We start from the raw sequence: 23,186 nt of genomic DNA, 5'->3' as shown, positions 1-23,186 counted from the left end.
GGTTAGGTTATTTACGTCTCACCAACACAGTATAGGTCATATGACGACTTTCCTGCTTCAATGGTGGATGCAGACCTTGGGTGCCCTTCCGTGCATTATTTAAGGCACAAATGTCAATTGAGTAAAACCACTGACATACTGTAAGCTAGCAGAAAGGCTTCCTCACATGAAAGAATCCAAATCCGTCAAAATTCGAACACGCAGCAGTGAGGGGAAAGTGGTTTGAAGCAACGACCTTGACCACTTGGCCACGAACGCCTTTGAGAGGATATACAAATGACAACGAAACATTTAAAGAAATAATATGAATTTCAAGACATAATTTCTTGAAGTCAAACTGCCTGAACATGTGTTTGTAGAATTATTTCTTCACTGTTTTTTATTTAATATTTCCAAATCAACTTTACATATCACAAACTTTACATAGTAAGCAAACAAAACGTCGGCGGTTCAATTCGGATGCCTGTACTGTCTAAAACAATACACGGACGGAGACAAGATGTCTTTCTTCCACTGATTATGGAACCCGCCTTACATGGCATGTAAAGTATTGATGAAACGTAAAACAAATCTATACACAAACATAAATAGACAGATAAATCTATGTAATATCAAACTGTACCAAAACAAAATATCAATAATTGATAAAGCATTATGCATACAGTACCGTAGAGAAATAGAAATCCCTTCATCAAAATAATATGACATACCTAAACAATTTTGTGTAAGTTGCTTGTCTGTAGGCTGGACTATGAAATTTGCTTCGATTTTCTTTATCTTGTTTTTAGTTATCTTGAGCTAAAATATACACAAACTATATTTTATTGTATTGGAGACAAGAAGTTATCATGTTCCCTACTTAACTTGTTGAAGTGACTAATATGGACATTACTGGTCAATTACATTACGTAAAGTAATCTGACAACACTTACTCTGAGAGGGAAGTATATTTTACAATTAATTATTCATTTGTGTAAGTCACGGAAATACCTTTTATGCAGGAATACTGATCATTCAAAACAGAAAAATAATAATTTTTTAGACGTACATGTAAATGTCTCAAAAAGAGGGATCACTCGAATAATAAAGAGGTGAAAATTTCAGACTCAGATTGGTCGACTCTGTTCATGAGAGTTGATAAAGATGTAACATATCCAAAAGACACGGGCTCATGCCATTATTTTATAACTATGTTACATAAATTTATATTATAAATACCTCTCTGCCACGATTGAATAGTAAAGTATCTTTCGGACACGTCGTTGGTATAAGTGTCTGAAACAGTTGTTCAATAATTCTATGGTATTCCATAAAAGTGTTTGGCAATATTGACCAGAGACTGATTCATTTTCATGCGGCTTTTCGGTTGTTTCCGTATTTTGTAAATTAACAATATGGTTTTAAATTAAAGGATAGTTCTTGATACTTAAATCTACAATTCGATATGATTGCCCAGTGGTAAAAACAACTGAACTGCAGTCACGTAGCTACAAGATTTAATCCACTGACCAATGAGATTTTTTTTTGTTTTAGTTTTGCATAACGGGACTGAAATTAAATGGCCAATTTAATGACTGTTTTGACCAGTAGCAATTTTGAACATTAATTTCACAAAATTCCAGACCATTTTCCCCCGTTTTTCGGTAACAATTATTCTAATTGAATGTGAAAAATGACCAAATTGGAAAAAGTGTTGTAACACTTTTCACTCAAGAACTGAGCAAAATTACGATTTTGAAATTTATTTCTCAGTATATTTCTTAATTTTGTTTGCATATGTTTCAGTTTTTAATGCCCTAGCCGATCTATGAAAACAATTTAAATTTGACCTTTTTAGGGTTTTGATTCTCAGCGGAAAATGGCTGTTTTCATTGAAACGCCTCCTGTTACAAGTTCAAAATGCTATGAAACTATCAAAAAGTCTTCAATGCTGCTCAAACGTGGCACAAATGTTGACTGGAGCATAGCCTTTGTAACCGTATACTCAATCGTAAATGTCCTATGTACTATGACAACGAGGGGACATCTCAAAATTGCCAGATATCTCCATTTTTCGTTGATTTTTCAACCAGAACTGATTACAAAGAACTGGTTATACGTTACCTTAAGATCGACCTTTTTTAGCCTCTCACAAGTCATATCCCCCCTCTTGCACCCCTTTGATGTATCTATTTCATAGGGAATGGCGCCAACACTTTTTACACCATTTCTCAAACGAAACAAAGTTTGGGGTCTAAATAAAGCATTATTCACAATTGGGCCTCAATGGCGGGGGGGGGGGGATAAAATGCGTGGCATTTTGATTTTTTTCATTAACACAATTTATTTAAAGATTTCTTTCATTATTTTTCTTTAACAGGTTCATTATATGCATTACATGCAGCATGAATGAATAAAAGTTCAAATTCAGTGTCTGTTTTTTTTCTAATTTCATAATTGATATATACATGTATGTTTATTTTCATGAAATGTTAAGTCTAGTAATGTGTGGTACGCATGTACACAGAACATAGTGCTAAATGTTTCCAAAATATAATAAAGTAATAATGATAAAAGAAAATGCCAAAAAAGGGTATAAATTGTTTCGTCATGCATCGAATCTATTAACTTCAGAATGAAGCTGAAAGCCTAACATTTTGTCTTTGAGGCTAGTAAGTCCCGTTTTAAGCGACTACTTTCAATTAATATGTCATATAGCGTTGTGCTATAGTTAAGAATCCGTATGATTTACGGTCAAATCCAATAAAGACCAACAAAAGGTCATTGAAAATTCAAATGTCTCCGGTCAATATTGCCCTACAATTATTTTTAACAAGATCTTTAGGCGAACCGCTGACGTCATCGTGATAATTTTATCATTTAAAGTTCCGCTGACACATTATATTATGTGATTAAACAAGGAACACATTTGTGTTTGAATAGTTAAAGCTATCTGTCGGTGATACAAACATACACATTATTTGAATGCCATGTTTTAAGTAAGTTTGAAATACCGAATACATAGTCATAAAATCCAAACAACAATCTGAAACAACATTTAACAGCTTAAACATATTTGATTAAGAAAGTCATGTTTATGTAAAGAAAGCACAATTTATTTGTTAAATGTATTATATAATTTTGAAAAGCCGACGAATGTTATGAAATAGAAATATAAATTATTATAATTCATATAAAAATTGTTCACTTACATCTTTCTTCATTGCTCTTTTTTCTCTGTGATAAATTAAAACATGTTTTTACGTATAAAATACAGGCAAAGGGGAAATTCCTCGTATTAATTAAACAACACTATTACATTAAAAATGTAGACTCAGTTTCATTGTGTCTGTTCATCAGAGCTAATGTTTAAGTTTTATAGGTATGAGAAGCATTATTTCTTATAACCCCTCCTCACATAGAGAGATGTCATACTTTTAATGTTAAAATAATTGTTTCAATTGCTTCACCAAAAATAAATAAATAAATAAATAGATAAATAAATAATAATAAAAAAGACATCGGTAATAATTAAAATATACTTCAAGTTAACAATGACAGTAGTGTAACTTTGTTATTCATTAAAGGATCAATAAAAGTAGTCAACTGAATACTCTACAATTCCCTTTAATAAACATTGTGCAATCGCTTTGGCTGTACAAACAGCCTTCTTCGGAGTACATGAATATAGGATATTTAACAAGAAACAGGAAATTATTATTATTCATTATCGGCCAATTATGTCTCACAAATGTTATCAATTCTTTTTCTAGGAACCTTTTTATTCATGGTATCTTTAAACAATATTTGGTTGCCATAAACATGATAATTTTTGCTACGGTTGCTCTGTTGGCCATTTATAATTATAGTGAATTAATGTTTTGTATGGAAGTCAAGATACTACTCGGTTTACATTTTGCTACCATCGAGCCACACTACTGTACATTCATTAACGCTACTTTCTTCGTAGGTTAAATGTGTTTTCAAAATAATATTGTTGGTAACATTGAAAAAATATGTAAATATTTATGTCTACTATAACCGTTAAAGCTTTAGGAATGGATTTTATCGGTGAAAAAATATCAAACAAAAATTTACAAATTTAAATCTTGCAGCGTCAAGGCTTTTATGTGATTTATCATATCAGATGTATATGGAAACGATAATAGTATGCTGAATATGCTGTGCAGTGTACTGAAAAAAATTAATATTGACAGAGGCGATAGCCGAGGTCAATATTAATTTTTCAGTACATATCACATGTTATTATATGACCTCGGCTATCACCTCGGTCAATATGGCATCTGCCGGTGAATATCCCATCATATTCAATGGCTAACTAGTCAATAATTGTATAATAATCCACAGCTAAAAAGTAAATATCTGTTTTATTATATACTAATTATAAATAGCTTTTACATGTATATGGCTTATCAAATCTGCCGTTGCATACGACGGAAATCGTTATTTTTCAGAATGATGCGGCCCTTATAAATGTAAGGTCGGTTATTAAAAAAGACAAATTTGACTATTATTTACGAGTCATTCAACGTTTTATTTCTGTATAATAACCACAAACCCAGGCATGACGTCACGTCAAAGTCTCGCGTCTTTCGGGGGATTTCTAGAAAATCTATTTTTGGGAGAAAAAACAAAACAGTGAATATACTCTAAAAATCTATTTTGAAGGAAAAACAAACAGTGAATTTACTCTGATACTGACCTGTTATTTTCTACAAACAGTTGCTTTTTTAGCCAATCAAGGCGTTTCAAAGCAATTTATAGATTATATAATAATAAGATATATTCACCTGTATTTCTCGTACACCTTGATAAATGTTGGGATAGCTACTATGAGTGCCACAATTGGTGTTACTACAGATACCACTATATTCACAATATCTTCTGCAAACAAAAACAGTTGAGTTACTTTCTTCGGATCAAATTGATCGGTTAAGAGTATCAGAAATAATGAATAGATAAATCTCGTATGATATGTTTTTTATTTATATGTTTCATCATAAAAATCGTTTTTTTAAAGTCCATTGAGGATATACAGAGTTTAAACATAATCTTGCTTGATCCAAAAGTGATCAAAACCCCTAGCACCGGCTTGAGCGGTACTCAATTTTCAGCAGTAAAAAGTACTGGAGTCCCAAAGGCTCAGCACTGAAGTGAAGAACGGGCGAGCCTTTGCTACTAATCTAAAGCCAGGCAAGCCTGCACATTTAGCAGGTTAATATCAGATCTAATCTTAAATGTATATTTGTTTTGCTTATTAATATACTTTTTGCTATTAAATAAATATTCTAACAATCACGTGATTTTGTCACTATAGACAAAGAAGGAAAAAAACTGGTGTTAAACTGCCAATAAACACCGGTTAGGGTCTACTTGTATATGCGCTGTATGTTTCATGTATTTACAAGCATTAAGCAATAAAGCTTTTATTTATATTCGTTCGTATAATTTTTCATACAATAGATATAGCATACATAAGCACATTTAATCCATATTAGTAAATAGAATAAAAAGATCATTTTTGAATTATAATATTTTCGAGCCTCTGCGTATATATGTTTTACTTTTCATATGATTACAAATAATATCGTTCACCCAAATAGACGTTAATATAAGTCATTACATTACGCGCCTTAAGATCGCTAACATTAGCGTTTACATATTTGTATAACGCTAATACGTCACGTAATATATCAGCTGCATACATATTTCGGATCGATGACGTGAAAGACACAGGCGCCAATCCGTAAGCAGCGTAATGACGTCATCCTAAGTAAACAACTCATTCATAAACAAGCTGACGTTATTTCATACAAATGGGGCACTGATGTAAACACAATACGACGTAAGTTTATATTGTTGAAAGCTTGATAAAATAACGTTTTTTTTTCTTATTATTTCTTTTGTTTAATAATTTCTATATCTTCGCCACAGTAGAGTGCGAAAATCGAACAGCGCTCTAATTATATGTACGAAAATCGGCACCGGAAGTATTTTCCGCTTGAAAAATAACATCAGTGATTTTCCTTCTTTTAACGTATTAGAATCGAAATAACATCGGCCTGAGAGGTGTATATCGGCTATTTAACACCGGTTTTGTCGTTTTGATGCGACAAAATTAACCACTCAGGCCTACGGCCTTCGTGGTCAATTCCTACGCATCAAAACTCCAAACCGGTGTTAAATAGCCGATATACACCTCTCAGGCCGATGTTATTTCTTAAACAGAATGATAGTATATATACTGTGCTCCTCTTAGTTCACGGTATTTAACACTTTAAAAAAGGAAAGAAAACAAACAATGATCCTATGGTACTAAAACTGTCATATGCTTAACATTTAGGTATTGTTTTACTATATGACACAAGGAAACAACAATATATTCAATCAAAATTAGTTTTAATGGGTCAGATGTAAACCATGTGTCGGCCATTTTGAAAACAGTATGTCATAATTTAAATAGCAGTAAATGGTGTTACACTATAACTTTTCATAATTCAATTAAAATTTCAGTTAAAATTTCTACATGTACATGGTATACTGCTCAATTTTAAATATCAAAACTATTTTTACTTTGTGACTCAAAATTTGTTTTTCCAACACACAAGAACATTAAGAAAATGACGATTGTTTCCAACATACGAAAAATTCAATGGACAGTTGTAGCTTTATGCAGAAATTTCTAAAATATTGTTCTGTTTAACGTAAAAATCTAAAGATTTAAAATATTTTGCACAAAAACTTTGTTGCTTAGGTTTATGAATAAACTATATCAATCCTAATAAATTTTAACACTGGTCACATGGAAATATGCCATTACCGTGACCTAAATGATGACACGGAATTAGTGATGTTGAGTATAATTGGTTTATGTATTTTTTATTATTAAATGCTACTTTGTTTTGGCTTATGATTTAAGATAAAGTTGTTTCTTGTTTCATTATCGTTCATTAAATAGTAAATTTACATTAAATTTGAAATATTTGTAATAATTATAGTATTGTACACTTACTGACTGTATCCAAGGTATTGACAGCTGGTTCTGCATTGGAAGAAAAAGAGCCATGTAAATAGATCATGTATCAGCTATAAGAAAATCAGTTCAGCCAACACAGTCTATATCGTAGGAGGCAGAAACAGATTATAGGAACCCAGTATACATATAAATAGATCCCTTATAATCATGAAGAACTTAACCAATATAATTCTATATTGTAATGAGTATATCAATTGTAATCAATTACCAAAGGGAATTTTAAGGTGAATATTTTCCCACGATGCCTTGAAATGTCCCCATTAAGTGATTAATACTTGTGTTAATCTATTCACATACAAATAAAGTAATTAATAAATCTGTTGATATATTCCAATACTAATGTGTGCGACATGCGTTAAAAGAAGGAAAAAACTTACTTGAGCATTCGTATGGATATATGGCTCCTGGCATTATTGTTGTGTAACCCACAGGACATGGTATACATTCAGTCTGTCCAGGCTGTTCTTGATAGAAACCTTTCCCACAAAGTTCGCACTTTTCATTTGTTATGTAACAGCCCTTTGAACAAACAGCTTCAAACAAAATACTGTAGTTGTTAAAAATAGAATTCCGATCATGTAGCATTTAATAAAAGTAAACTAAATTATACGTTATTTGACTTCTAATCGTATGTCTATTATCAGATGATGAAGTTATACTTAAAATAAATGTGTGTATATTTATAAATATTAATGTCTGTGTAAGCCGTACCGTTACCTCAATAGGTTGGACTGTGACTCGGGCGACCCGGGCTCGATTCCCGGACGGCGCAGGTCACTTCCGTTGCAATGGATCATGAAATTCTTTCTACGGTCATTTGCACTGTACCTCTGCTTTGGCACCTACAGAAGTTACAGTTCCTTGCGAAAGTGAAGGCAAAAAGTGATGGTAAACTGCTTGACAGCCTGTCCAGGAACGATGCGGTGGCTGAACTGTGCTCTGGTGAATTCAATGTGGCTTACTGTTGTGATCCGACGTGAAAACTACCACCACCACCACAAATATCAATGTCTTAAATATTATAAAATGGGTCAAAGACAGAAAAGGCCTGGTTGCATATGTATACAAAATATCATGAGGCTCACAGTGATGTTACTTAAATTTTCTACCACTGTCTTGACCATTGATGTTGAAAATTTAACTTAGTTGGTAAACTGAAAAAGAATGAGCATCAGACCTGAAATGGAATCCCACAATATGGGACCACATGTCAATGCTGTGAACCACATATCAAGAAGCTGTGGTAAGTAGTTGCTGACAAAAACTGTTATGAAAATTTTCTACTATCTATTGATCATTAATTATGTCAAATTTAACTAAGTCGGCAAACAGGAAGTGGATGAGCAACATACCTGAAATCAAATCCCACAGTATGGGCCCACGTGTTTATGCTGTATATCAAAAATCAAATGGATGTGATAAGTAGTTGCCAAGAAAACTGTTACGAAAATTTCCTACCATTCACCATAAATGTAGAAAATTTAACTAAGTCGGCAAACAGGAAGTGGATGAGCGACAGACCTGAAATCGAATCCCACAGTATGGGACCATGTGTTGATGCTGTATACCTAATATCAAGAGGCTGTGATAAGAAGCTGCTGAGAAAACTGTTACGAAAATTTCCTACCATTGACCATTAATGTTGAAAATTTAACTAGTTCGGCAAACAGGAGTAGATTAGCGACGGACCTGAAATCGAATCCCACGGTATGGGACTATGTGTTGATGCTGTATACCAAATATCAAAAGGATGTGACAAGTAGTTGCTGAGAAAACTGTTACGAAAATTTCCTACTATGGACCATAATGCTGAAAATTAAACTAGGTCAGCAAACAGGAAGTAGATGAGCGACAGACCTGAAATCAAATCCCACAGTATGGGACCATGTGTTGATGCTGTATACCAAATATCAAAAGGCTGTGATTAGTAGTTGCTGAGAAAATTGTTACGAAAATTTCCTACTATTGACCAGCATTAAACGAAAAATTCCTACTATTGACCATTAATGCTGAAAATTTAACTAGGTCGGCAAACAGGAAGTAGATAAGCAACAGACCTGAAATCAAATCCCACAGTATGGGACCATGTTTTGATGTTGTATACCAAATATTAAAAGGCTGTGATAAGTAGTTGCTGAGAAAACTGTTACAAAAAAATCCTTCTATTGACCATTTATGCTGAAAATTAAACTAGGTCGGCAAATAGGAAGTAGATGAGCGACAGACCTGAAATCAAATCCCACAGTATGGGACTATGTGTTGATGCTGTATACCAAATATCAAAAGGCTGTGGTTAGTAGTTGCTGAGAAAACTGTTACGAAAATTTCCTTCTATTGACCATTAATGCTGAAAATTTAACTAGGTCGGCAAACAGGAAGTAGATGAGCGACAGACCTGAAATCGAATCCCACAGTATGGGACCATGTATTAATGCTTTATACCAAATATCAAAAGGCTGTGATAAGTAGTTGCTGAGAAAAATGTTACGAAAAATTTCCCCCACCACCCGCCGCCCAACATTCACCATACTATTACCCGGGTTTGCACCAGTGCAACCCGGCCAAAATGAATGTTTCGAATCTATAGGGAAAATGAAAATAAACATACCACATGAACCGTTGTTAGGTACCATTCCTTCTCCGCAATCAATAGATGCTGATATATTCAGGGACTTTTTATCTGAAATAAATTCTGTCTCCCCAAGACGAATATCAAATATGTCAGCTGTAAAATTCTTAACATAATCAGCGGTCATTTCGAGGACATGTCTCGCATCATCCAGGGATGAATCTTCATCTAAAAAATCATAAATTACAAATGAGTAACCTGACTTAAGATCTGATCGTCTTGCGGTTCACGTGTCTTTAAGCGTTATTTAAGAGCTAAATTTTGATAATACTGTAAAAGTTTGTATTGCAACTAACAATATATTCTGGGCATTGCATGATTTACAAAACTGGTGAGAAATATATAATAATGCATAACCACATATGTCAGCATTGAATAAAAAAGAACACTATGAAAATCAGATAACAACAGTAAATAAAAATAATAATACATTTTGTATATAGTTTGTAAATCTATGACGAAAATCAAAACTAAATAAATAAATAAATAAATGCAAAAAAGTGCATCTTCTTAGAATGTATTAAAACGTTCACACTTGAAACAAATATTAAATCAATTAGGTAAAAATATCAGTAACTGTACCTGTTGCAACAAATGCTGTGGATCGTTTTCTTATAACTGTATCTAACGTAATTTGAAAATTTACTGTCAATTTTGATATGATGCTACCGGTCTGACTTGAGATGCTTGAAAATGTTAAACTTGCACCGCATTTTATCTTAGTGGTCGTAAAGCAGTCGGTCGGTCCTAAATGATCCAACACTTCTTCTTTAAATACATCTTCCTTGTCGTTTGGTATACGCTTTTCGTATGAGATGCTTGCTTCAAGCCTTAGACCTTTTGGAGGAACTGGAGCTACAAAAAGTGCCGTAGTTTTTTAGAGATAAATTATTTATTACCGGGTTTATTAGAAAGAAGTTTGTTTATGTTTATTTCGGGATATTTTGCAATCTTTTAAAATTTTGAAATTTGGTGTAAAAATCAAAAACATAATTGATTCTATTTGTTTCTTCTTTTTTTTCTTTTAAAACTAAATTCTAAAAGATAACAATTTTGTCAAGTGGTACCATAGTGTAACATATTCAATTCTGAGCATTCTTAACTTTTGGAAAAATACATAATTATGTTTCAATTTTGAAAAGTCAATTAAAACAGAGATTTGAAATACAGCAAAAAAAAAAAAAAAAAAAAAAAAAAAAAAAAAAAAAAAAAAAAAAAAAAAAAAAAAAAAACAAACACAAAAATTAAGCTACCCCCAGAAGACTTCCTGGTCAGTTTGGACAGATTTGAATACTTGCTTTGCCCTTTCGGGGTGAAAAAAAGTTTATCACATTCAGTCCCAGTCGGCATGGTGATAAGTTTCCAAACTATGTTTTAAAACCGGGAACTACCGTATATGTCTATAAAACCTACCTACACAGGTGGGTTGAATATTTCCTGGAATCCACTCGTTGTTTGTAGGCCAACCACACAATATTTCGTCGAATTGCTTGAATTGGGGAAGTAATATTGTTCCATTTTCACATACTGTCTGACACTTTTCTTGACCATAATTGTCGTAGATTTCACAGCTATAGTTGGACAGTGAACTATTGTATTTTTTTAGAGGTGGACAGACTGCAAAAACAAAAACACAAAAAAAACAACCACACCCCCTCGAAAAAAAAGAAGATAAAAACAAAACAAAACAACAAATGAACAAACAAAAACAGGTAGCAAATCCAATATCATCAAAAGAAACGCATAATTTACGTTTCATTATTATAATAGTGAAACTTGTTTTAAAAAAAGTTATTAAATAAAAAAAGTGAAAATTGAGCTCAGCGTTTTGTGAGTTTATTACAGTTGGGTATTCTGTGTACGAATTAGCACAAAAGTGTCTGTTAAAACATCCGAAAGCACTTTAAAATGAACATATTTATTACTTCACATACGACAGAGAAATATGTTACTGATTTGTACGACATTAAATGATTCACACCTAGATGGTGCTGCCACCAGGTAATGAAGGGTTGCTCTCTCTGTCTTTCAATAATCAGTCTAACGAATCATTGCATAAAACAAAACCTACCAAACAAAATGAATATTTTATATAAGTGTTTCTTACCTTTACATTTGCTCAAATTACACGGTTTGCCGTCAAATTCATCTCCCTCACAAGGTCTCCCACCAGGGCCAGGTGAAGGGCTATCACACTGTCGAAAACGTGTTTGATTCCCAGAACCACACGAACGTGAACAGCTAGACCACGCTGTCCAATCTGACCAGTTACCGTTCACTTAATGATAAATGAAAAATAAACATGACGCATCGTAATTGCTTCTAACTATTTCTCATTTACAAATATGTAATACAGTTTTGGTAAACCTGTTGTTGCGTTTGCGTTCTCGTGTTAGATAAGTTATCTTACTAGATGAGTTACCTTGGTAGATAACTAACGAAAACTTTCACAAAAAGGGTAACATATTGGCTAAATAGTCAAGAGTGCAGCTGTAATTGCTGCTTTGTCGACGGTCACAAATTCGAGTGTCGAACAGGGTTGGTTTTTTGTTAACAAATACATTCTTCCTTTATCATAAAGGACAAGCTGACAAACGAAGGCATAATGGTATTCAATATTAATCAAGACTGACACCAATCAATATTCATTGTCATGCTAAACATATTTCGTATTAAAGTCAATTATAATCTTTTTAATAATAATCAATTTATAATCTTCAAGGCCCGTTATGTCATAGAAAGGCTTCTTTTCTTATTTCTCAAAAGCTTTATTTTTGTGTACTTTCATAGTTTCCAAAACATTACTCTTATGCCAACTATCGTTTTTAGGAATAAGTACAGTTATGGTGAATGGGTATTTTACATGGATGTCAAATACTACTTTGTTTACATTTTGCTACGTTTATGACAAATTATGTCACATATATCTCTAATTTCTTCTGGTTACACGCATCTTTCATGCCATAAAACCATTTTATAAATGTCATAAAATTCAAAAATGACATTTTTAAATTGGTAAAGTTTCTTCGTTTCTGAGGCATAATAAGCTCAACCTTACCTGGAGATATTTGGCAAAGCAATCCAGAATAGTACTGGGGACAAGTGCAATTATACCAAAAGTATTGATTAACACAACTTGCATTGTTCATGCAAACATTATCACCGCAATAATTTGGTGGTATTTCACATGTTTGACCAGACCAACCATTAGAACAATTACATTGTATTTCCTGATTAACGCCCAATATGCAAGTGTGTCCATTGCACTGCTGGGAGCTGCACTGTTGTTCAAAAGCTACATTTTCTGGAATGAAATGTACCTTTAGTGATAATTGTGTCTTCAAATTAAATAATTATTGATACCAATATTTGAGATATTTAAGAGTTGATAAAGCATTTAATTAGACCATCTTTTGACTATAAATGATCAAAGGAAATGTCCAATTTACATTTAGTATGACTGGAGCTAATCAGCTACATTAAAAAGGCTGCCTTGTTCCGCTTAATGTAAAATAAATGCGTACAAGCTTTGGCAGGTCAGTTCAGGGCTTCCGTTAAGTCCGAAAATTTAGAAATCGGAGACTGCAAAATGTCTGACACAGGAAGTCGCATTTTATAGGTAACGAAGGAAAATGTTTATATTTTGGAAGTCAAAATCAGATATAATTGACTCTCAAACTTCCAGTATTGGAAGCCCTGGAAGTTTGAATTCTTCTGTTTATTTTTTGTGTTTTTTTTCAGTGTGGAAGAGTTAGGTTTTCAACAAAGGCAAGCAAGCAATGAAAATGAAATGAGTGACTTACTGAGACAAAGCGTTGACCTCGACCAGGTGCCGTCAGCCATACACATCATATATAATGGTCCACTTGGCGTGTATCCCTGTCTACACTGAATGAAACATACACTCAGGTAACTGTTATCAGACTTTGTGCAAGAAATATCAGCATTTTCTGGTACAGTTGGTTGACTGCAATTTACAACTGAAAAAGATAATGAAAAAATAATTGTCACCAAAGTAATATTAAATAAAAAACGTAAAGTTAAAGGAATCTTTTTTACATTTTCTTTTCTTTAATAAAATCCCAATTGTTATATACGTATCTTTACTCGACAAGCCCTTCTCGTCTTTCACATTGCAAATAACTCTATATCAGAAGTCTGTTTTTGAAAAAGAACTTTAAAACATAAATGTCTTGAACATATGAAATTAGATTTATTTAGTATCTGTTTCTTTTCTTACTTTCACACTGTCGTGAATCAGACCAGGTCGGGATCGCTTGTACAGAATCTGGAGTGTAATCGCATGTGATGTTGCCGGCCTTATTTACAATATATCCTTTATTACAGCTAAATAAACATGAACTTCTGGGAGAACTGCCCTCACTGCACCTGTACTGACCGTTGTCAATAACAAGACTGGGACATTCTGGAACTATGATAAGTTATATTGTTAACTAAAGCATCTTGTTGAAATATTAACATTCATCTATATGAGTGGATGTCATAATATTATAATCAAACAGTTAAATTAATCAACTCAGTTAGAGTAATATACGTCTGCAGAAAGTATTTAATATTGATCGTTTCTAAGGTTTCTTTTCAAAATTCAATTACTCGTTTTTGAGGTACACGTACTCTTGGAGTGTTACTTGGAGACCATAATCGACAGTTGCTTGAATGACAACCAAGTGTCAAAGTCCTATTAAGCTGGTGCAAGGATATATGGTTGACACTGGAGTCCATTTACTGTATTTCAGTTTGCTGATTTGGGTGACATATAGAGTATCCTTCTTTAACTATTTTATATGTTATGATAATTATGAAATATATATTTTTTGCTAACTATTTTTGCAACACAGTTTTAAAACATAACAGAAAATAAACCAAACAAACATTATAAACATTTTATATTGACTTTTATAGACTGAACTGACTCTAAATCTCTTTTATTTTGATAATATTAAGATGAATATAAGTTACTTTGTACGTATATTTCAAAATAGCAGTTGTCCTTCAAACCATTGCTGTCGGTCGCTATATACACTATATGATGTCGTTCAAAATCAATTGACCCAGTAAACTGACCTCCATTCTTCACGCCCTGTACTTGCTCAATCCTTAATATTAATGAAATTTATAGTTTTATTGTTAATATGATATATACCATGTTAATGGCATCTTAAGTTATTTTATTAGTTTATGATGTAAGTATGCACCCACGAAATCCATATCATTGTTAATCTTGGTATCAATATAAAATATGCAAAGATTTTCTCTGACGTTAAATCTAACAACGTAGTCGCAACATTTTTATTATCTCTTGAAGTTCGTAAAACTAGCACGATTTACTAAAAACATACTGTAACTATGTACGAGGGTTGTTAGGGAAGTTCTGAGAATTGTTTTATAGCACACGTTGTAGTCGGGTTAGCGTAAATATAAATATATACGCATTTATTTCAATATATACTGTACAGTATCTGAAAATATCATTATCATACACACAGAAACTAAAAATAGTAAATAATCATATAACAAACACCCGGAGTACGCCGACGTCATTTGCAACGTTATGCGACGTTAAAGTCCATCGATCGTCGCACATTTTCAACGTAGTCACTTGCAATTTCGATGCATTTCCTGTGTTGGCTGATCCACTTATTAGTATTCCGTGAACAGTAGAAACTGATACGCAAAGTTCATCTGCAATAGCTCTAACTGTCGTTCTTCTGTCGCAATTTATCATGTCTTTTACCGAGTCCTTAATTGAACATGCAACAACAGACTGCCGACCGCATCTAGGATCGTCTTCGATCGGATCGAGTTTCTCCCTTCTTTAAAACGAGCATACCATCTATACACTGTAGCCGGACTGCATTTCTTGTATTTTCCTGTAGAATTGATTACTAGTATTTTCATTGTTTCTGTTGAAGACTTTTCTAGCGAAACACAAAATTTCACGATGCTTAGCAATTCAACGTCACCTATCGACGTCATGTGGTTTACTCAGTGGCTCTGGGCAACAACTATGAAAAAATGTTGATCCGTTGAGAATTTAAATAACGTAATGACATTTTCAGAAAATGACGTCATGACGTTCCGCTGCTGACCAGCGTTTTTGCGCATTTTTACGTTATCAAAATTACGAAATATTATTAGTGTAGCGCGTTATACCTTTCTTTAGAGTCGGACTGTTCCGGTGAGGCGTTATAGTGTTGCTATGGTAACTGCTATTTCCGTTTCCGGCTATTGTTGTCTGATTCTATTCAATTTTTAGGAATAGTTCCGTGATATGCTAATCTTAGTATGTGCAAAATATTACGTCTTTGAAACAATAAATATAGGAGATATGACAAAATTCTCAGAACTTCCCGAACAACCCTCGTATATGACAAAGATTAATTAATCATCAAATTCACCATGCATCCGATTTTACACCAGTCTAATTCATTAAAATTGAATATCCTAATATTGTATTACATTACTTATGACTAGATATGGTAAACTAAACAAGACTCGTATCAGCCTTTTTCCTTTAAATTTATAAGCGATGCATTTATCCTTTTTATATAGGATAAATTGTAGCTGCATTATACGTAATGTTACTGATATAATTTTTTTATATGAATAGAGAAACAAAAGAAAAGTATGAATATATTACCTTAGCTTATTTCCAAACTGATCGATCGCAATGGGTTCCGTCCACTTTATAGTGACGTAGTTCCTACCAGGCGGCACCGTATAGCTTTGGGAAAGGTCTTGCGGTGGGCACTGGTCAACAAATGACGGCGGAACATATCTACTAGTTTCATCAACTGCATCACCTGTTACATTTTATTTATTTACACTAATTATTTCTTTATACAATATTACACTTTTTTCAATAATTCCTCGCACTAGAAGTCGACCTTTTGAGGAATTGCAACTTACTGGTTTACTTTATCCGGGAAAGATGGTTTTAACGTGGTTTGAACGTCGACAGAAAATGTGTTTAAAATCGTCGTAAATATTAACCAAACACACAAATATATGGCAACATATTATTAGTAATAAAGCTTCTGACATGTGATATGGCCCTATATAAACGGTTGTATGAAAAATATAACTCGAGTCGCTAGGAAATATTTATAACGAATTTATAATACAACAAGCACCTTTTTGAGAGAAAAACGTGAGAGTTCTTTATAAATTGACAGTTGCCATGTATATTATTAATTATAAAGATTCCTTACACGTTAAATGGTTTTAAATAAACCGATATATTGCAAACGACAATTATATAATGCCATATAACCTAGTAATACTAATATATAACATAATTTTATTATGCATTAGAAATAAAGTTAAATAAATATGGATTACACAAAACCCTTAATGAGTATCATGTACGTCACAACGTTTCTTAGTTAAAATTATTTTGCTAAATACATTAACAGCATTCATGCATTCAGATGTCTTAATCATAAAAGCAGACAAACTAGAGAGCTAGGGATATATTCTACAAACATCATTTACAAGCTTTGTTTCAAATTATCTATTGAAATAAAGCTAAAGTGTTATCACTGCGGTATACCGTACCCCGGATATTGCTCGATATTATGAGGATTTTCATCCCATTTCGCGACTTTGAACGGGGAACGAAGGTAAGTTCAGCGACGAAATTTTCCAAACAAATGGCTATTTCATTCATCTCAACGGGTTTAATATATTTAGAGGTATTTTTGAAGCTCTAAAAGACGTAAAAGTATTACAGGTATCTGTAAAATTGATTAAACTACCCCTAAACGATCCGCTGCTTACTGGAAAATACTTACCGCGATACTGTAAAACCGTTAGAATTTATTATATTACAAGTATAAAAAAAATTGAATCGAGCATTTTTTTTTATTCACAATACTTTGTCCAAATTTCAGGCAAAAAGTGTGAAGTACAAATAGATACAGGCCAAAACAGGTACAAGAACGTTTACCGAGTATTTAATTTAAGTGTACAGAGTATTGCAAAATAGCCCAACTTTAGTGTACAGAGTATGTATTGCAAAAAGAATTAGCACATAAGTATGGAAAATCGATTATTTTGTCTAATTTTCACGACTGTTTATCGATTCCATTTCATTTTACTGATAATGTACTGTTTATATGATATTTATTCAAATATTCAGATTCAACAATGCATTTTCAGTCTTATTACTGTTCTTTTCCTATGGGCAAATACAGAGATTTGATTTCCAATTTGATTGAAAATCACGCTATGGATGAAATAAAATGTGTGCAGGGTCGGAAGCAGGGTCGGGAGCAGGGTAGAACCATAAAAAGTGACGATAAAAATCTTTAAATACATGTCTCAAGAAACACTGATCAAGGAGACCCATCTCTGAAAAGAAGGAGAAGAAAAAAAAAACATATTTAGATGACATTAATAACAGATTTTTACATTGCAAGTTTGCTTTAAGAAACATAGCGACACACTTAGTAAAATATTAGCCCGAGGGCTTATGCCGTCCAAACATGCAGGTATCGTCTTAACCTTTTACTGCATGATCATATTGCGAAAAAGAATGTTTTTATTGATTTAAGCCTCTTGTTACAAGTTCAAACTGCTATGAAACTATAAAAAATGTTTCAATACTGATCAAACTGCGCAAAAATGTTGGCTGGACCATAGCCTGTGGAATAGCATGCTCAATTTTAAATATCCAGTTACCATAGCAAAGGGGGACGTCTCGAATTGCCAAAACATCTCTATTTTGCGTTGTTTTTCCCCCATCAAAACTGATTTCAAGGTGCAGCAACTTATCAATTGATTGAGATAAAGTCTAAGATTATCGGCGTTGTTTACACGGTACGTTTAAATCGACCTGAGGCCATTTTAGCCCCCCCATACAAGTCCCAATCTTTTCGGCGATTAGAGGGGCTACTGCCCCACTTCAAACCCCCAAAACAGAAGGGGCCCTTCCACCTCGGCCCTGTGACAACCCCCTTGATGAACCTTTTTAATGGGGAGGGGGTGGCGCCGAAAGAGTAATCACTCTTTTGAACAACATTTCTCAAACTCAAAATTTCTATATAGCGCATGTTTTAAACTATTTGAGGCTTCAAAGCTTTAAAAGGGTTGGGGTGTAAAGCCTTCAAGGCACGCCTTTATGAGGTAAAAAGGTTATAAGTAACATAAACCTTTTATTGCATCTGCTGCCCTTTACCATAATCTTATAAAAATCCATTATTCGTTTTTTGAGCTGTACATACGGTAACTCATTGCTAATGACGTATCAAATTTCACGTGCAGACGGTCTGACGTTGCTATAGTGTATGCACAAAATGACCGAAAGTTACCTTTATATGGATTTTTGGCATAGTAGGAAGTCGGTTGATATTAGATATTGGCACACTTGCTCAATACCGTCTAATATTGACAATCTTGAAGCAGCATTAATGCACTTTAGATGCATTTTTTGTACTATTTAAAGTAAGATATGCAATAATTATTAACAAATTCTGGAAAGGTTGATCCTTCGATAGCAACGAGAACTTTTCAGTTTTTAAACACAGAAAATTGCTGAGTTCGTTCGACTGAGATTTTTCATGAGCAGGAATGAAAATCTGGATTATTCTCAGATGTTTTCAGCAAAGTACCTCCTAACACTGCATATTCTGTACATATAGTGTAAATAAGTATACACAATAAGGAATATTTAAAATTAAATGTAGTTAATACTTTGTGTTTACTACTTGCATTTATTCTATATTGATTACCAATACTCGTTACACTAAAAAGCAATACTCGTGACACCAGCGGGCAACTCCTACGCATTACTCGGTACACTGACATGTGTTTTATTCTCAAAAAGCATTGTCATCTGAGGTTCTATTGTTGATTGAAAATTTACAACAGAAACATTATCAGAACAGAACAGAACAAATATTTTATTTGACTTAAGCATTACAAGCCCATCGTCGTTATCAATGAAAAAAAGGAACATATACATATTGGTATGACATGGAAGATTTTACATATAATATCATCATTATCACATTTCACACGATTCAAGTTTTTCTTTTAAGGAGGTATATGCACAAAACATCAAATTTGACTGATCCGAGCTCATTTATCACGTGAGCAAAGAAACGAATTTTACATCCTAATTACATTTTAAAGCTATTTCTTAACATGTTTTGGTTTTCAGCAACTAGAGAAATTATCGAAGTATTTGTTTTTCTATAAATTTTATATCAAACCAATTCAAAATGACTAAATATCGTCACAGAACTTACCTTCTTTCCTGGTTCAAAGTCGCGAAATGGGATGAAAGTCCTCATTATATCGAGCAATATCCGGGGTACGGTATTCCGCAGTGGTTATATGCAATTCAAAGTATTAAAAAAGATTATCTTACAAAAATATAAACATTTTGATGCGGTCTTTCTATTTGAAGGTAACGTACTTGAATTGCTACATGAAAACAGTTAAATATCAAGTACTTTCCAATGTTTCTGTCATGCCAAATTGTCTCTCGTAGATGTATTTGTATAACCAGCTATATATACACACTAAAATGCATTTTACAATGCGTGTGAAGCTGTTCAAAAGTCACTTTACTGTATATTATTGTATAGGGATTTTTGTCTCACAAAAAATGACGTTTCCTAGTACCAAAAATCCTAACTAGCCCATGAAATTACTTCATAATTGATGAAGTTTGTGCATACAAATTAAAAAAAAACAGTGGATGGTGAGATTTTTTGAAGCTTTTACAGAGTTTTCTTCTTCTTAATTTCTTCTTACAAACAAATGAACTTCTTCAATTAGATAATATGAGACAACCACAACAGTTTCATTTAGTATTGCAACATTTGCGTTAAATTTGAATTAATTTATTGTTGGCTGATTTGATATAACAATGAGAGATACATGGCCGCCGCCACTCAATTGTTTGCTTTAACACTTGTCGTTATATTAAATTTATACAGATCAAATTATATGAAGGCAGTTTACAAATGTACAATAAATATGTCAAACCTAAAATATGGTTATACTTGTGACCGCAATTAATGTAATAAATGTAAATGAAATATAATCTCATGGTAATGTTTATTCTAAGACTTATCTTTAACTTTAATAAATATCAGTACAAATCATTATTATTATTGTAATTATTTATATTATTATTATTATTATTATAATTATTTATATTATTATTATTATTATTATTATTAATATTATTTATTATTATTATTATTATTATTATTATTTTATTATTATTATTATTATTATTATTATTATTATTATTATTATTTTAATTATTATTATCATTATTATTATTATTATTATTATTATTATTATTATTATTATCATGTGTGACATAGACGGAATGCTTGAATTACAAGTTGCGATGTTATAAATTAAATTCCGTTCCCTTTCTAATTCGTTCTTAATTGTTTTGGTAATCGAATCGATCTGAACGCTGCTGTGCTTTGGTTTCATTGGTTGTTTAGGTTTTTAAAATTGATGTGGAATGCCTCAAGCAGTGCCGCCTTATCATAGACAGTGAAACAATTTTAATTATAGAAATTAACTGACAGCAATCATTTTCTGTATATGAGCAATATGACCAAAAACCCTTTGATGATGCAACTAAGATAATATACATGGCTTTGAGCATTTCCTTTGTTCTTTCTAACCGATTCAGTAATATGACCAAAAGCCCTTTGATGATGCAACTAAGATAATATCCATGGCTTTGAGCAATTCCTTTGTTCTTTCTAACCGATTATACTTCCATAATATTGTTTATCCTTATAAGCATTCATCATTGACTGTGTACTATTTATTATCGGTTTTATAAAATTTGTATTATGTTTTAGACAAAATGTGTATATTACTATTTTACATGAAAACGACTAAACCAGACACGTTCTCCGTTGTATGTATCAACATGTATCACTCACCAATGTCGATTTTACGTCTCCGTAAAAATGGTTTTGCGCGGCCGTGCATATACATGTATATTGATGTGACGTCATTAGCGTTATAAAGGTTTAATGCACGTCTTTCCGTGTTATAACGTCAGCAGAGTCTCGAAGAACGGTTGGTGAGGGCTCCAACAGCTCCAATGGACTCTGCAGACATTATAACACGAAATAAACGTGCGTCGACGCTATGGTAGCAAACAATTTTAAAACAGATTCATGATGTATATTAAATACAAAACACATACATTAAATCCTTGTGCTTGGACGGTATTAATTTCGTGTAAGTTCATTAACTCGTTGAATAATAAATATTATGCTCGCCATAGGATCGCATAATATGATTTTACTCAACTCGTGCAATAAATTGAGTATTGAACTTACACTCATTCAATATATTTTATTTACATTATGTACTTCACTGAAACGAAAAACTTATCCGCAATTTATCCATTCTAAGCACACACATATCTTAATCCAACCAAGTAATTTAAACTCATTTCAAAAAGAGCTAAAAGACAATATTAAGTAAGTAAATAAATAAATAAATGGTGTTAAATAAATAAATAAATTAATTAATTAATAAAATTAAATAAGGTAAATAATAAAATTAAAAAAATGAATAAATAAATAAATAAATAAGTATAAATAGATAAATACAAATATAGAATAAATATATAATAAATAAGATAAATTATTATTAAATTTAATAATTAAATTAGTATTAATAAATAAATAAATAAATAAATAAATAAATAAATTAATTAAATATATAAATAAATAAATGAATTAATTATTATTTCAATAAATACATAAATAAGGTTAAGAATAAAATGCTATATTTTGTTTTTCATGCTGCATTATAGGTACAGTGTACATTAATAAACACAAATGTTTAATAACATCAAATTAAATTCTAAAATAACTTACCAATTAAAACAGTTTCGTAGACTCTTAGTACTAAATTGAAATAAATAAATATATCCGAGTATCTCTGTATATCCATAATTGCTGGTGTGTAACCCCTTATACTGTACTACCTGACATGGCTAAATAGCCAGGCTTTATGCTATTCATCCCTTACAATGTAGAAATGACATTACTGTTTCAAAACATCTCCAAATATATGATACACAATAAAATCCTGTCCGTCAATGGTCCGACAATTTATTCCCTTATCTAACTTCCATTATCGTGTAAGGTAAGGATAAATTTAAGGCTCTTTGTTCAAATAACAGTAAATAACCTATCAACTGATTTATTAACCCTATAAATAACTTCTCTTTAATAACTTATCGTTGAAATATTAACATAAGTACGGAAACGTATACTGACCGCCATTATATTTATCAAATTGAAAATAATATCTGTAATTTCAAGTAAGTTTTATAGTTTAACATATATAAATTGACTTGGTTTATAAGATATTTATAAAATTAAGTTATGATGCACAGCAAAAAAAGTAAAATTCATTTTCTGTAACGGTAAAAGTTACACAAAAACGGCCATTTAAGCGTTTGTTGTTCACGTGTGCTAATGTACGTAGCATCACCTC

The 23,186-nt window shown here is 32.3% G+C and overlaps 1 protein-coding gene and 1 long non-coding RNA gene across 2 annotated transcripts; both read right to left on the bottom strand.

Moving 5' to 3' along the window:
- Positions 1-707: 707 nt before the first annotated feature.
- On the bottom strand, positions 708-4,884 carry LOC132735461 (uncharacterized). The gene is made up of 4 exons (XR_009626453.1): positions 4,791-4,884; positions 3,192-3,216; positions 1,219-1,275; positions 708-798 (listed from the first exon to the last, which is right to left on the bottom strand). It is a non-coding gene; the product is annotated as an uncharacterized LOC132735461 (long non-coding RNA).
- A 2,108-nt stretch (positions 4,885-6,992) lies between these two features.
- On the bottom strand, positions 6,993-22,637 carry LOC132735466 (sushi, nidogen and EGF-like domain-containing protein 1). The gene is made up of 12 exons (XM_060722420.1): positions 22,562-22,637; positions 16,327-16,489; positions 14,646-14,782; positions 13,906-14,097; positions 13,469-13,645; positions 12,724-12,969; positions 11,773-11,943; positions 11,079-11,282; positions 10,248-10,520; positions 9,645-9,833; positions 7,414-7,569; positions 6,993-7,042 (listed from the first exon to the last, which is right to left on the bottom strand). The coding sequence occupies exons 1-12, from the start codon at positions 22,635-22,637 to the stop codon at positions 6,993-6,995; spliced, it is 2,034 nt and encodes a 677-aa protein (XP_060578403.1).
- Positions 22,638-23,186: the final 549 nt, after the last annotated feature.

The sequence above is a fragment of the Ruditapes philippinarum genome, unplaced genomic scaffold (genome assembly GCF_026571515.1).
Source record: "Ruditapes philippinarum isolate M1 unplaced genomic scaffold, ASM2657151v2 ctg1342_1_1_1_1, whole genome shotgun sequence".
Taxonomy (NCBI): Eukaryota; Metazoa; Mollusca; class Bivalvia; order Venerida; family Veneridae; genus Ruditapes; species Ruditapes philippinarum.
Note: the sequence above shows the minus strand (reverse complement) of the source record. Positions and strands in the feature narration are given on the sequence as shown.

Excerpts from the sequence above, each read along its gene's own strand:
- LOC132735466 (XM_060722420.1), bottom strand. The coding sequence starts at position 22,637 with ATGGATATACAGAGATACTCGGATATATTTATTTATTTCAATTTAGTA. Across the intron at positions 11,944-12,723 it reads GCTTTGCCAAATATCTCCAG|TGAACGGTAACTGGTCAGAT; the intron begins GTAAGGTTGAGC and ends TTTATCATTAAG. Across the intron at positions 11,283-11,772 it reads TAATTTGAGCAAATGTAAAG|TCTGTCCACCTCTAAAAAAA; the intron begins GTAAGAAACACT and ends TTGTTTTTGCAG.